General features: G+C 56.1%; 1 protein-coding gene across 3 annotated transcripts in view; it reads left to right on the top strand.

Moving 5' to 3' along the window:
• Nucleotides 1–575: 575 nt before the first annotated feature.
• The window catches only part of PRKCB (protein kinase C beta), a 266,693-nt gene continuing 251,239 nt past the window's right edge, over nt 576–16,029 (top strand). For 2 of the 3 annotated variants that reach the window (XR_014794935.1, XM_084882729.1), the window contains exons 1-2: nt 578–1,139; nt 1,993–2,024. Coding sequence is in view for 2 of the 3 variants with exons in the window: in XM_084882729.1 (XP_084738855.1) it covers nt 967–1,139; nt 1,993–2,024 (205 nt within the window). In the remaining variant the exon portion in view is untranslated. Of the gene's footprint in view, nt 1,140–1,992; nt 2,025–16,029 lie in introns of all 3 variants that reach the window. The other variant, XM_084882730.1, reaches the window with a different exon arrangement.

Below are 16,029 nucleotides of genomic sequence, written 5' to 3'. Positions count from 1 at the left end.
CAGGGAGGGTGGGGAGGATGAGGAGGGTAGAGGGGGGATAAATGGTGATGGAAGGAGACTTGACTTGGGGTGGTGAGCACACAATACCATATACGAGGATGTGTTGTAGAATTGTACACCTGAAATCTGTATAATTTTATTAACAAATTAATAAAATTTCAATAAAAAATAAATCTCCCTCCCCCGTTAGTCCATTTTACAATAGAGGAAGTTGGGTCTCTCTGTGGAGCGGATGGACAGAAGGTAGGAGGAAGTTCTCTTAATTTGCTGGGTAAGGAAAGCCAAGAATTCTCTTTGTGGTGGAGTTAGATATATATAACCTAACGCTGTCTCCTCCCCTACCTCTGCAGCATGTGTGTCTGAGGGTGTGGAGCCACAGGCCTTCCTGAATGTGTGGCCGCGGGAACCCATCCCTCCAGGAGACACTTGCAGAATGACCAGCGGGATGGATGGGGGTGGGTGGGTGGGTGAGGACCAGTCTCTGTAGAGGTCTGGGCGGAATCCAAGGAGCCCACCCTCCCACCCCCAATGCCAGCCCCCGTTGGCCCTTCCGCTCTCTCTGCTCCCGCGTAGCGCCCTCAGTGACATCTCCTTCACGCCACCCAGGGCCGAGGGCGAGTTGGGGCGAGGTTGGGTCGCAGTCCCCGCGCTGCAGACTGCGGCTCCGCCAGCTTCCCCGGAGGCCGCCGCCGCGGGTGTGATATGTAAAGCAGCGGGAGGGCGGGGCCTGCGAGCGATGCAAACGAGGGGGCGTGGCGGCCCGGGCCCCGCCCAGCCCCGCCGCCCGCAGCTGGGACCGCGGAGCCGGCGCAGCTGGCCGCGCGCAGCTGGCAGTGACAGCGCACCGAGCGGCCGCCGAGCGCGCAGGAAGCGCCCGGCCCGCACAGCGGCCGCCTCCCCGCGCCCGGCCGCAGCCCGCGCCCCGCGCCCCGCGCCCCTCGCGGGCTCCCGCGCCCCGCGCGCAAGATGGCTGACCCGGCTGCGGGGCCGCCGCCGGCCGAGGGCGAGGAGAGCACCGTGCGCTTCGCCCGCAAAGGCGCCCTCCGGCAGAAGAACGTGCACGAGGTGAAGAACCACAAATTCACCGCCCGCTTCTTCAAGCAGCCCACCTTCTGCAGCCACTGCACCGACTTCATCTGGTGAGCGCGGCACCTCCGCCCGAGGGCAGCGGGCTCCTCCGTGCCCCGGGGGACCCGCCGCCCGCGGCCCCGCGGCCCGGCGCCCCTCTCCCCCCTCCGGCCCGGACCCCCGGCCGGCGTCTGCCGGGCCCCGGGGGCCAGCACCCGGCGCCTCCAGAGCGCCCGGGCCCCGCCGAGCGGGGGTCTGTCCCCCCTGGAGTGCCCTCGCGCCCTGGGCCCCACCTCGTCACCTCCTTCCGGGCTCCGGGGGCCCTCACCCTACCCCTCCTTTCCGGGGGCAGCGCCCTGTGTCCTCTGCTTTCCCTTCGGCTCGGGCATCCTTTCCTCCGGGCGCCTCCGGGGACTGCACCCGGGGCTCTCTCCTCGCGCCTCTCCGAGGGCCTGGGTTCCCCTTTCCACTCCCGCCCTCCCCCCACCCGTACCGAGCCGCGGCCCCTGATCCCCTGCCCTTCTAGGCCCGAGGAGCCCCTCTCCCTTCCCAGCCCCCGGGGCACCGCTCCCCGGGGCTCTCAGCCTGGTCCCACTGCGTCCTCATCTCTTCTTTCCCCGGGGAACTTGGGCATCTCTGCGGGCACATCCCCCCCCCCCAGACCCCCCTCCCAGAAACGCCACCCGGTGGGTGGTCGCAGCAGCCTGTCTTCTGCCTCCTGAGGGGAGGTGGGGACACCTCGGAGCTCCCCGCGCCCCCGCCCTCTCTCCCTCAAAGGCGGAAGACTCTCGGGCACTGGCCTGTGGCTGGGAGTTTGCACCTGGGGTAGGGGCGGGGGGGAGGGGAGAAAGGGGTGACTGAGGGGAACTAGCTGCCGGTGGCTCGGCCCTCCAGCTGCCTGACTGCCTCCTTCTGCCTTTGCAGGGGCTTCGGGAAGCAAGGATTCCAGTGCCAAGGTAGGCTGTGTGCTCTGGGTGCCTTTTTTTGGGAGATATGGTGAAAGGACACTCGAGAAGTGACTGAATTAGGCAGAGAGTGGAGGAATCACTGTCTCAGGGGCCTGGCATTCATCACCACGGGGTCCTTTTAAGAGGCGCATGCATATGGGGCGGTGATGCGCCTTCAGGAGGGGGCGCGGAGATGGAGGCCTCACCTGCCCGGGAGTGCACCCCTTTCTCCCTCCCCAGCAGCAGTCTCCCCTGCTGGTCAGCCCCGCTGCTGGAGGACCCTCCCCTCAGCCCTGCCCACCCGTGCTGCCTCTGCTCCCAGAGTGAGGTTAGGTGATGGCGGCGTGGTCTCCTGGGCCTCCGGAAGGAGGTGGTCCCCGGGGGGTGCCTCTCAGATCTTGGTTTCAGTCGCCTCTTCCCTAGGCATTCTGGTGAGATTGGGAGGGCTACGTGCCGGGGTCCTCGCATCTGGTGTGACATCCTTGACTCAAGCCAGGGAGGCCCAGCTCGTCAGGTCTGTTAATCGTGGGCATGTGGCCTCAGTGGTCGCAGGTCGCAGATTCGCTCCCTGGGCCGCATCACCTAGACATGTCCAGACCTTAGGCTGTCAACCATGCTTTGAATTTGATGCCAGCAGTTTAGAGCTGGGCGAGTGCACATACATCTCTGAGTTCCCACCTTCCGGTGTGCGGAGACTTGGCCCCGCCCTCTGGTCAGAACAGGAGTTGGGAGGAGAGGGGATCTCTGCACAGCACCGTTGTCTGCGCCATCCCCTCCTGGCGTGCTTCACCCGTTCCCGGCCTCCGCAAGCATTTGCATGGTAACTTCCAGCTTGGCTAGGTTGGCTGAATTTGGTGAGAAGAACGCATTGAGGTGCTAAAGAGCAGGGCATGGACGTGGCCCCGATTGACAGAGTGTCGGATGGCCTCCACCTCCCGGGAGCAGGAAGTGGCCCCTGTGAGTGCTGGTGGCATTGTCAGCTGCACAGAATGCTGGCAGCACGGCACTGCTGTCCTCTGAGCCTCCTGTGTCCCTTCCCCTGTGATCCGGGCAGGGCTGGCTCAGCCCTTGACCCTTATAGACCCCCCACCCCGCCCCGCCCCGCCCCCCATCAGGCTCTCTTACAAGATGGTGACCCCCAGTTTCATGGACTGCACTGGAGGGCCTCACAAGGCCCAACAACAGGCACTGCTGCCAACAGCGGGGCTGTGTTCTAGAACTTTGGCCCCTCAAGCACAACACCTACGGCGGTGCCGGAACCATAGATCTTCACTCCCACGAGTCAGCCTCTGTCTTTGTCTCCTGCGGAGGCCTGGGGACTGGAGCGCTCGCCGCTGCGATCCTGCCCGCCTGCCCTGCGTCACTGGTGGCTGCGGAGAGCGGGATGTGCAGGTGATGACACACCTGCCGCCGGAGAGGGTGGCAGGAACCTTCTCGTGTGGCGAGAGTGGAGCGGGATTAAAGGTTCTGATGAAAGAGGGCTGCTTCCCAGCAGGAGTGCCTTCTGTCCCGCGGCCTTCCGTTTTCTCTTCTCCTTGAGAGGCTTTGCAGGGTAGTGGGCAAATGCACAGGGTATCAGGCAGGTCGCTGTGAGCTTGAATCCCTGCCATGTTATGTAGCTTTTGTGGACCTCCAGTTCTTCATCTAAAAAATGGGTCCAATAACAGGATCGACCCTAAAATGTTCCTGAGTGGCTCAAAGCGGCTGCGGGCAGCTCCTGAAACAGATGCTCGGTACGGGACCTCTGGAAGGGTGGATGCTCTCCTCCGCTCTGCTGCCTTACCCGGGACTAATTTGGGCACCATAGAGCAGTTCCTTATGTGGGTAGTTTTGGTGCCACCTATTTCCTCTTAAAGTGAATCGAATCTATAGAAAGTAACGTGACCACTCTCTCCTCGAAGTCAGGCGTCCAGAGCCCAGGGCCCGATGTTCCTTTCAGTTTCCGCTCCACCGTCCCAGGAGCGACAGAGAGCTTGTGGTCCAAGAAGGATGCTAGACTGTGCAGTCAGCTCGTCCTTTCTTCTCCGCAGGAAGGAAAGGGTCAAGAACGGCGCTGTTACTGTGGAAGTTGCCACAGATACTTCTGCCTCTGCTTTTAGTTAGATCTTAGTGGCACACCCGCACCGTGCTGCGAAGGAGGTGTGTTCATTCCAAGGACAGTGTTCCCTGCCACAGGTAAAGGTGTGTGCTGAGCGAGACGTTCCATTTCACAGCAGAAGGGAAAGAGGACACAGCTCTACCATCCTTGCCCAGGAGGTGTGTAGGTGATCACACGGCAAGGAAGCCACTGAGCCTCCATGGCCCACTGTGCCGATGGAAACGGGGGATGCTGGGATGGTGCGAGGAGCGTAAGATGAGGCTCTCTTGTTTTGTGCGGCCGGGGGACAGAACTCTAGACCGGCTGCCTCATAACCTCTCCCTTTGTGTCCCCTCTCTGTTTCCAGTTGAAGAGGTAGGGTTAGGATGTCTCTGGTGGCAGGGGACTGGGGCTCAGAATCCTTATTATGAAACTGCTTCCATTCTGGCTTAGCAGCGGGACCCCTCAGGCAAGCAGCACAGAGCTCTCTGTGGCTTCTTTAGGGGCGCCTGGAAGCTGCTCTGCTTTAATGGCAATGAAGACGAGCCTTTGGGTGGAATTAGGCTCTTCCCCCAAGAAGGTTTTGCACTTTAGTGGAGAGTTTATTTTTTTAAGGAAGTCACTTCAGTAGGAATAGGAAGGCAGTAAAATGAAGAGATTCAGAATTTGTAGCATGGGGTTGGAGTGAGACGGCTGGGCTGGCGCTCTGCTGTGCCACCTCCTCGCCGGGTGACCCTGGGGAAGCCATCCACACAGGGGTGACAGGAGGCCAGGGATGCCCACCTACCGGTGCTGGGGAGGCGTGCTGAGGGGTGCGAGAGCCATGTTCACACGGAGGCCCGTGACTGAGTGAGATGCTCATTATTGCTCCCTTAGCTGCGAAAACCGAGGGACACGGTTATCCTGGAACTCGCTAGATGACTATGCCTCCTTTGTGTATGTAGATGGGCTTTCTTCCCTGTCTGTGTCTCCACAGGCTCTGGGTGACACAGGGAGTGCACAGCTCAGGCCCACACAGCCAGGCTTGTAAAGAGCATCTTTTCTCACCCCTGCCCTTGTGAGAAAGATCTAAACTTGCCGTGGACTCCATAGAAAAACCCCGTGCACTAATTTTATGACTGTGAAGACACTGGTGATTATAATGAGTAAGCCAGTTCTTCCCTTTCCTGTGTGGACAAGAAAACATGTTTTTAAGCATTCTAATGGAAATTATTCTTCAAAAACCCCAATGTATTGCACGAACCCAACCATTGCTATTTCATCAGCAGCTCTATAGAAGACAACTTCATTTTTATCTGTAGTTAACACATACCGATTAGAGTATGCATTTTTAGAAAAACACCCATCAAAGATGAATCAAAAGATTCATTTTTACTTTTGGCATCATTTTTTCCCTACGGACTTGTAATATGATATTCTGCATGTCAGGTTGAATTTTCTCAGCACAGTCATAAAGAGAGTGTGGTGGGGTGTGTGCGCGCGTGCGTGTGCGTGTGTGCAACCACCGCACCGGGTTTCAAGCTGCTGGAGCTTGCTTCAGTCATGCCACCTCTCTCCCTCCCACGGCAGAGCCCAGGCCTGCGCGTGGCGCTCCGCTCACCTTTGGGCTCACTCTCCGTGTCCTGGGGGATCTGTGTGGATGAAAGACTGTCTGATGGTTTGACTTTCTGATTTTTCCCACCTGGAGTGGGATTTCAGGCCCCAAGCCTGAAGTGAAATAAAAATCTGTGGGTGGTTGCTGTTGGGGCTTACAAAGGCGGCCGGCTTGTGAGAAGGCAGCAGTTAATTCATTCTGAGCTGAGAGCACGCAGGGAAGCCTGCAGCTTTGTCACTGGGCAACAGCTGTCCTTCCTCAGTCAATATGGAAAATATGACCTTTGAAAATCTAGTTGCTGTAACATGTTTCTTCGAAAGTTAATTAAAAAACATGTTTCTGAGGACAGATGATACTCTAGGTGCTGCCCAGAGCCATCTACAGCGTTGATGATGTATATGGGTCAACAGAGGTAAAGATACAGAGAAGGTAGTTGGCCAAAAGAAACTGGAGGCTTGAAAATAACTTTGTATTGCACATTCTTGCTGTTGGGGTCTCTTTCTCTCCTCTCTGCCTGTCCTTCCGTATCCATCTCTGTCACTCCCCCATTCCTGCCACATGTGCGCACGTGCTGGGCACACACATAAATAGATCAATGGTGTCACAGTTTTGACAATATTCACCTTCTTTGGATGCTTTTTAGTTACAGGTTGTTAAATTGCTAAATATAATTTAAAATCCATTCTCTGTGTTTTTTTTCCCTGCAGTCCAGTGAATTTTGGGGTCAGTAGGAAGCTCAGCTGAAAAGCTCATCATGGCTGGCTGATGCATTCAAAAGCTTTGTCCTTTACCATTTTGCCATTTGATGGCAAAATATCATGGATTATTTGACTTCACTCATCCAATCTATCCACTGAGATTGTGTGATATTCCATAGACTGTAAATTTCAGTGTTTACATATGGCATTCAGAGGTGTGATGGCTACTTGAAAATCTGATGGAAATTTATATATTTACCACATGTAGCTATTTTTTCCTCCCTCCCTCCCTACCTCCCTCCCTTCCTAAAAGCATTCATTCATTAGGTTCTATGTGTCAAGTACTATTTTAATGGTGGCAATACAATGGTGAGTGACGTCCTTATTGCCATGGAGCTCACAGTGTATTGGGGAGATAAGACCCTGCACTGATACCCATTTCCCATTTGTTAAGGACTCTGAAAGACATGTACAGGATGCTATGGGGCGCCAGCCTCTGTAATGGTTGGGGTGGAGTCAGGGAGTTCTTTGGTCTGAGAATTAAAAACAAAACCACACCTCCCGGTCTCTGAGGTGTCCGGACCAAGGCTGAGCTGTGAAGGAGCCGGAGCCGAAGGGCCCCTATCTGGGTAAAATACGCAGGAGGACTTATTGCCGACCATCTGCAGGAAGCCGACTCTGTGTGTCCTGGCTGCAAGTAAGGTGAGTGTTTAGGAGAATCACGTGGTACTTTAAGATGCCGCTCTCCACTTGGCAGACAGAACTTCATCTTTCAGCAAAGAGCTCAGATCATGAGCTGACTTCTTTGTTTGGGGTTGCATTTGAGGTGGTTGTTCTAAAACAGAAAAATCAGACCATTTCAGAGGTGGAAGGGAAAGGCTGAGCTAACAGAGTGAAGGAAAGGGCGCAGGATTGTGTGCACGGCCTCCCCACGTCCCGGGTCCATGTCTGAGATTCTATAACTTCCTTTTGCTTAGGCAGGATTTTCTCTCACTTGCAGGACAATTTTAAGAGTTTTATAATATGCTTTGTCCACTCTTTCCGTCCATCTGATTTCATCCAGGAGGAAGTCTCTGTATGGTGCTAAGAACACACACACACGGGAACTTAGTAAATGTGTGTTACTTTTTATTAGAAAGGGACTACCGCAGATTATTAGAACATAAATATATTAATTTCTACCTGTAAGCACTCCACACCCCCTTTTACCTACTGTGGAGCCTGGTTTCGTTCAACTTCTGGGCTTCATTTTGTCCTGGCTGTTCCTCTGGGGCCAGGGAAGGAGCTGCCTCCTGGGGGCGTTTGGGGTGGGGAGGGAGCTCCGTGTGCAGAGCCGGAGGCAGCAGCTGTTGGCCTGCCGGTGGCTTCTACTCAGGGTGTCAGTCTTTTCCGTTGTTACTGTTGCTGCTGTTGGTACATTTTAGTTGTCCTTTGTCCTGTTGGTCCGCCCGTGCCCCCAGGATGTCTCCTTTTCCCTCAGCCCACAAGCAGAAGGCCATCCTAGTGAGTGAGAAGGGGACCTCAGACCCAGACCGGGAGTCCCCTTCTGGTCCCCTCCTGCTGCGTCTTGGTATTTGCTAAGAAGATGGAAATGAACTCAGCTCAACAGGAACCATGTTCTTGGGCGGGAATCTAGACTTGCCCTTCTCTCGCCTCGCCGCTGCCAGTGAGCAGGCTGTGGGCTGCCAGAGGGGCACTGTCAATCGGGCCTGAGCGTGCAGGCTCAGAAGTCACACTTGACATCCAGACCTGGCTCTGTCTCTTCATGACTCCATGACCTTGGGCTGGTGAAACACAACCCTACGTTTATCCACCCCTCCTGCCCTCCACCCACTCACCCACCAGTCCATTCATCCATCCCTCCACTTATCCATCCCTCCAGCTGTCTATCCGTCCATCATCTTTCTATCCGCCATCCACCCATTTATTCATTTCCCTATCCATGTAGCCATCTGTCCATCTCTTTGTTCATTCGGCAAATATTTATTGAGTGCCTGCAAGAAATAAACGCTGGAACTAGAGCCACGAGCAAGACAGTCCCTGCTCTCATGGAATTTACACTTCAGTGGAAGGAGAACAGCAATGAATTAATAACAGGGAAAATACATGGTATAATGTCAGGCTGCAACATGGGCTTTGAAGAGAATATAACATTGTTTTTAACCTTGAAGATCTTGATGGTCTTATGAGGCGAGACCAGCGCTGGGCCGATTAGTCTGATACATAAATGAAAAGCGCTGCACCGAGGGTGTAAACACCCTCTGGCTGATATCCTCTCTCCGGGGAGCGGTGGAGAAGATTCCCGAGGAGATGACATTTGGGAACAATCTCACAGAAGGAGTAGGAGTTCCCAGATTGACAGGGGGTGGGGGCTGGGAGGGCGTTTCAGGCAGGCGGAGCACAGCCGGTGGAGGAGCGGGTGGAGGAGTGAGCAGTGCACCGGCAGGGCACAGGAAGGAGGATGTGTGAGGGAGGAGCTGGTGGGAGACGGACATCACAGCGGAGGGTTTGGACTGGGAAGGGTAGAGCAGTGACTAGGAAGTGGCTGTTGTCATTCTTTGAAGTGGGAGGTGTGGGGGTGAATGAAATGACCAGATGTTTGAAAGAGAAGAGAATGAGATGCATTCTAAAACACTAACTTTTTTGTCAATAACAGTGACTCAGATTCTGAAATCCCGAGCCTGTGGTTTGGAGGGCAGGGGGGGGAGACAGAAATGGCCGTTTAGAGGCAGAGGAGCTGCTGGAGAATCTGGGGACGCCTGCCGCTTTCGCACCCCGAAGAGACGTTTGGATTTTCCTGTTCCTGGTTCTATTTCGGGAGGTGGTTGCGGGTTATTTTTATGGTTCTGACTGGGGATGCTCTCTGCACTGCAGATGCGAGGGCCGCAGACGTGGCTGTGCCTCTGAGAGGGCCCTCCCGCCTCCGCCCGTCTCCCCTGCTGCTCGGGTCCAGCACGCGGTTCGGGCCCGTGCTCCGCTGGTGAAGGCTCCTGCTTTGGGGACAGAAAGGCATCAGTGTACATGTTGGCTTTTTGTTACGGGACCTTGAGCATGCTCCTGAAGCCTCTGAGCGTCTGTGTCTGCAGAGGCAAAGGCAGCAGGGAAACAGCTGGTTCCGGGCACAGGTGGGGCTGTCCTGGATAAGCAGCAGCCATGTCCATTGCTCCCAGTGCTGGGCACGTCTGTCCTCGCGGAGCTCACAGGCTTGTTGGGGAGGCAAGAGGAGGGTCCTGAACCCAGGGAGGATGCGAGAATGAAGGAGCTCGGGCCCGGCCGGTCAGAGGCTGGGCGCCCGGGGCTGAGAGAGCGGTGCCTGGCTGGCTGGGGAGGGGCGGAGGGGGCTGATGAGGGTGGGGGTAGGGGGGGGGCTGAGGGGGCTGACGGGGCCCTGGCCCTTTCCAGGCCACCATTTCCTGGCTCTCAGCGCTTTGGTTTGTGGGAACCTCCGGGAGCGGAGTGGAGTCTTTTGCCATCTACGGCCTCAGTTTGAAGATGTTGATGGTATTTCAACCTTTAAATTTACATTTTTGAATTCTTCACTCCTTGGTGGAATGCTTGCGGGCTCCTTTGGGTTGGAGATGGAGGTGTGAAGGCGGGTGAAGGTGGAGGTGGAGGGGAGGGTGAGGCCGCATGGCTGTGTCTGTCTTGTGATGGCGGCTAGCCCTCTCTGGAAGGCCCTCCCTCTCCTGGTGGTGGCCGTTCTTTATAGCGGAGGCTGTGCTGCGGCTGGGAGTTCTGATGGTTCCCTGGATAGTGTGTGTGTGTGAATTGAATGATTGACAGTATTGATCATTCTACCTGGGCCAGAGTGCGCTTGGAGAAGCCGGGTTAGCCCATGGGGTGGAGAGGGACGCTTCTATTTCAGGTAGATGTCAGGTGGCCGGCTTTCTGATCTGCCCAAGATCAAGTCCGGAGTCCTGAGCGTGGTTACAAGTGTTTGCCTACCTGGGTCCTGCTGTGCCTCCCTTCGCCACCTTCCACTCACTTTTCGTCCTCTGTCTGAAGACCAATGTGTCTTCCTCAATCAGGCTCACTCCTGCCCCCCACAGGGCCTCTGCACATGCTCTGTCCTCAGCTTGAATGGCTCGTCCCTCTTGCGCCCCCTCCCCCCCTCCTGCTTACCCTTCAGAACTTAGCTCAGATGTCACTTCTTCCAAACCAGGTTCCTCTGGTACAGTCCCATAACCCCTTGTTGTTTTCACATTTCCTAATTGCATCTTTATTTGGGAGTTTAGTATCTTGTCTTCTCTACCAAAGTGTAAGTTTCAAGAGAATAAGGGCATCTCTCTACTGGGTAATTTCCCGTTTTTCTCCGGAGTGCGGGTCCCTGTTCGTCCATGGTGCGTGCTTGTTCATTCTGTACACGCATGGACGCAGAGCAAGACGTAGCTCAGCAGAGGGGTCGTTTGATTTGGGTTTTGGTGCTAGATCGCTCTATCTGTGGCTTTATAGAGAGTGTATCACTTCCTAGTTTACAAGCTCTGGTCATTTCTGTTTGCGTTGGAAATGGATGCCCCGTGAGAGCCCGTGGCAAGTGGTGTTCAGCAGGTGTGAGCACTGCGGCCTTAACTTCGGAGGGACCCAGCGGCCCCTTTCTCTGAGGAGGTAAAGGATTTCCCCATCGAGGCCCCTGCCTTCGGCGTCATGGGCCTGGAGGCCGGAGTGGGAAGGATTTTCTTTAGCCCCGTGAACTGCCACTGGCAGGGGAGCAGCGGGTGGATGGGGATGCTCTGCAGCAGGGAGAGTGAGCAGGTGCAGCTCACCCGGAGAGGGCTCCCCAAACTCAGCCGAGCTGACACGCCAGACAGACCCCATCCCGCCCGACTCCATGGCCACTGTGCAGAGAACAGCCTGAATCCCGGATTTCCAGCCAGTCAGAGTGCTCCCTGCGGAGGGCGCCCTTCCTGAGCGCCTTTCCCCGAGGCAGGGCCGCCAGTCACTTCTCTCCTGGGCTCGTGTGTCCTCATGTGTCCTCTCTCCGAAGAAGAATCGCGGGGGTTGTACTTTTGGATGTTTGACTGGACACCGAACAAACCAGTCACCTATTATTGCATAACACACCACCTCCACCCTTAGTGCTTAAAATAGCCCATTTTATTTAGCCCCAGTGTTTGTGGGTCAGTATCTGGGTTGGCTCAGCGGGGGTCCTTGTGGTCCAGGCAGGCTGTCTGCAGCCTCCCGGCGGGGATGCCCGGGGCGGCCGGGCCCTGCTCCGGGTGCTGCCATGCGAGCCACCACCCGGGGCTGCCCAGGCTCGCACAGTGCCACCCGCCACACTGTGGGTGGCAGCACCTCACAGGCCTCCCCGGAAGTCAGGAGGGAACAGGCGGCGCCCACTCCTCCTCAGAGGGAGAAGCTGCGGGATGCTTGGGGCACATTTGGGAACTTACCAGGCCCATTTCAGTGAGGCCTCCTGGCTGCTCAGCTCTCTGAGCACGCTCAGTGGAGTGTGTAGCTGCTGACCGGCACCTGAATCCAGGCAGGTCCCAGGTCAGCGCTCAGCCTTTGTCCTAATAACAGGACCTGCCTTACAGGGAAGTGGCAGGCCTGGAGATGCTGTGTAAGGGCACAGCGTGAGGCTTAGTGCACACGAAACACTCCCACCACTGCCCCTGTGCTCCCACCAGCTCCCACCACTGCCCGTGCTCCCACCACTGCCCCTGTGCTCCCACCAGCTCCCATCACTTCCCGTGCTCCCACCACTGCCCCCGTGCTCCCACCACTGCCCCCGTGCTCCCACCACTGCCCCCGTGCTCCCACCAGCTCCCACCACTGCCCGTGCTCCCTCAACTGCCCCTGTGCTCCCACCAGCTCCCACCACTGCCCGTGCTCCCACCACTCCCTGTGCTCCCACCACTGCCCCTGTGCTCCTACCAGCTCCCACCACTGCCCGTGCTCCCACAACTGCCCGTGCTCCCACAACTGCCCCCATGCTCCCACCAGCTCCCACCACTACCCTTGCTCCCACCACTGCCCCTGTGCTCCCACTCCCACCACTGTCTCCCCCTACCCCCCCCCACCCCCCCGTTGCTCTCACCGTTGCTGCCATACCACCATCTGGGTGGGCTGTGCACGTGGAGCTGTACTCTGAGCCCGAGAGTCAGAACACAAGGCTCTGACCCAGGAGGGGATGGGGAGGGGGCTGGAGAGGGGTCTAGGGAGGGATCCAGGGAGGAGTCCGGGGAGGGGTCCGAGGAAGAGATGTGCAGCCTCACCTCTGCCACCGACTGGGGTGGAGCGAGGGGCCAGGCCGGCGTCTCCTTTGGAAACGAAGGCGATGACCTAGAACCCCCTCCCGGGTGCCATGTGGGCTGGATGAGATGAGCAGGCCCAGAACACGGGATTGGCATTAACTGTTAGGTCTGAGAAAAAATTCTCAAAAATACCCTAACGGTACCAATTCGCTGCCTGTGGCTGGCCAATGCCACTGGTGTTTTTTCTTTAAAAGATGAAGCTTTGCACACAGGCAGCTCGCTGGGAGCAGCTCTTGGGAACAACCCCTGTGAGGACAGAGCAGCAGGGAGAGGGGAGGTCCAGTTGTGGTGCAGTGGTTGTGACGAGGCCAAGGCCAGTCCGAGGCTGGAGCTGGTATGGTCTTGGAACGGGGCGCTGGGGCCTGCACCCGTGGGTGGCTCTTGAGAAGTGGCATTCCCTTGGGTAAGGCAGCTTCCTTCCTCGTGGGAGGCTCCCAGAGGAGGCAGCGGGCAGCTGCTGGGGGTGGTGCCCTGGCCCTGCAGGTGTGGGGAGGGTCTCAGGGATGCACCACGGGGTCCGTTGCATGCTTCCAGGTCTCTCTTTAGGGGCATTCCAAAGTGTGCCCCTCGACCTTTCGTAAGCTTGTGCAGCTCCCCTGCGATGGTGGCCAAGGTCACCCAGGAGGGAGAGCACACACTCACTTCCCTAAGGCCAGACTCTTGAGTCAGGAGATCCCTTCGCTGCCTTGCTGCCCAATCCTCACACCTTCCTGCGGCTCCTCCTGGGGCTGGGTTTTCCTGAACGCCTCTAACTGCGCTTTTTAAATGGTGGATCATCATCATTAGAGGGGTCATGAAATCAATTTAGAAGGTGATGAGCCTTCTCACAAAGCAGAATGGCCCTGTCGACGTGGCTCAGTGGTTGAGCTTTGACCTGTGAGTCAGAAGGTCATGGTTCAATTCCTGGTCAGGGCACATGCCCGGGTTGTGGGCTCCATCCCCCGTGGAGAGCATGCAGAAGGCAGCCAACCAATGATGTTTCTCTCTCATCGTTGGTGTTTCTATACCTCTCTCCTCTCCCTTTCTCTCTGAAATCAATACAAATATATTCTAAAAAAAGCAGAATGGAAGATATAGGAATGCATCAGACTCAGGAAGCGCATATTGTTGTGTAAAACTTTATTCCACTTCTTGGACACGTGCTGTGCTTCTCGCTGTGGCCGCGGTCAGCACAGTTTGAAAGTCCTGGTGGAAAGTCCGGACAGCAGGCAGTGAGGCTTGGGAAGCTGCCTGTGGACTGCGGAGCCTTCACTTACTTTTCGAAATGATATAAGTGCATTGTTTTGAATTCTTGAGAATTAGTTGTTTTATTTTCAACCCGTCACAATATCCCAAGGTTATTTTGATTACTCTATCTGAGCTTTACCAGGTCACCGATGAAAGTTAGTTTTCCAGATAGAATTGTAAGTATGGGAGACGAATTTTTTTTTTAAAAAAATATATTTTACTTATTTTTTTTCTAGAATCCCCTGTTTGACAAAGGAAGTGAAGCATGAGTTGTTTTTTTTTTTTAAAAAAAAAAAATATTTTATTGATTTTTTACGGAGAGGAAGAGAGAGGGATAGAGAGTTAGAAACATCAATGGGAGAGAAACATTGATCAGCTGCCTCCCCCACACCCCCTACCAAGGACGTGCCTGCAACCAAGGCATGCCTCCCAACCGGAATCGAACCCAAACCCGTCGGGACCCTTCAGTCCATAGGCTGACGCTCTATCCACGGAGCCAAACCGGTCTCAGTGGGAAACGAATTTTTAAGACGGAATTGTTTGCTTTGGTGGACTGACCTGTCACCTGGTGAAGTGCCGAGTGCTGTGTGGAGTGCCCGCAGAGAGCTGTCCCTCCTGCAGAGAAGGAGCTGGCCATCCAGGGGACAATGCGGGTTGAGAACAGAATCAACACAGAGGGCGGGAGGGGCGCGGTTCCTGGCTGTACAGAGAGAGCCCTGGGGGAGCTTGTTGTCTCTGCCCCCTTTACCCTCCCCCATTGTAACAGCTGGCCTCATTGCACTTCCCGTTCGTTCGGCATTCTCTGACTTGGGGCCCAAGGGCCCCGTGGGGGCAGGGCTCTTCAGATGGGACAAAAAGTCATGTTCAAGGAAAAAAAGAAGTTGGGGCCAGAACTAGCCCTGCTTCAGGGTATGAGTCCCTGGGAGGATCTGCTGTCTGGGGACGCAGGCCAGGGGTTTTCCACTTCTCGGACACCTTCTCAGAAGGCTCTTAAATGCTGACTCCACCGAGCCCTTACCATCTGCCTGGCACCCTCCTCCGTGCTTACACCCGGCACTCAGTCCCCACCGCCCTGGGAGCTCGCTGCACTGTTACCCCAGTTCATGCCGGGAACGTGAGGCACCAGACGGAAGACAGTTTTCTGAAGTCCCTGGAGTGAGGATCAAGCACAGCCCTGAGTGCAGGATTGCAGAAAGGCACGCAGCCTTCGGAAGGGACGATGCTGGCGGTGGTGACGATAGAATCGTGACCACGATGACAGAGGCTGCTGATATTTGGGGGTTTTCAGTAAGCTGGGCATTTTACAGAGTTCATCCCTCCCGATCTTCACCCCCACTAAGATCTTCTGTTACTTTTACTCCCATCATCCAAAGGGAAACGGGCTTCATGAGGATGCAGCGCAGGCTCAGGCACGGCAGAGGCTGTGTGGGATCCAGGTCCGTCTGGTCTGATTCTGCAGGGCTTGGTGGGAGGGCAGGGCAGCAGCCAGGCAGGGACGACGGGAGAGCATGCTGACCACGGCAGAGGGAGAGGCTGGCACAGTCTGGCCGCCTGTGGAAATTCCCTAGCAGGAGAAAATATTTCCATTAATATTTATTTCTTCCCAGTGAGGGCATGTGCACTCTGTGCATTTTTATCCATAACCCTGCATAAGGAGTTCAGAAAGTGACTCTGGTCTCATGTCTTTCAATGGCCATGTGACCGCAGTCAGCTGACTTCGCTGTGTCTGAGCTGCTGGGCGGGAGGATGGGTGAGAACGAGGAACGTCCTTACAACATTGGGAGGGAGGGGTCCGGGGCAGACACGCCCGTGCCAAGTGATACTGCCCTGAGAGCGGCTCTGGTTTATCGCGGCCCCGGACGGAGCGCTTCACACACGGTCTTATTTACAGTGTGCAGCGTCCCGAGAGGATATCTCATCTCACTCCCATAGGATCCACGGCTCAGGGATGTCAAATAACCACCCCGAGTCCTGAAACTAAGGAGTACTGGAAGAGGGAGACAGGCCATCTGGTTGGAAGCTTGTGGTTCAGTATTCTGCAGGAGCTGCGTGGCCTTGCCCAGGGCACAGAAGGTGGTGGCATACCAAGGTGTATGGCCACATCCTATGTATCTCCGAAAATCCACTCCGAGGAGAATAACATAAAAGACGTCACAGCGCAGTG

Source organism: Pipistrellus hanaki (genome assembly GCF_964339955.1).
Source record: "Pipistrellus hanaki genome assembly, chromosome: 4".
Classification (NCBI taxonomy): domain Eukaryota; kingdom Metazoa; phylum Chordata; class Mammalia; order Chiroptera; family Vespertilionidae; genus Pipistrellus; species Pipistrellus hanaki.
This window is presented reverse-complemented; position numbering and strand designations above follow the sequence as displayed.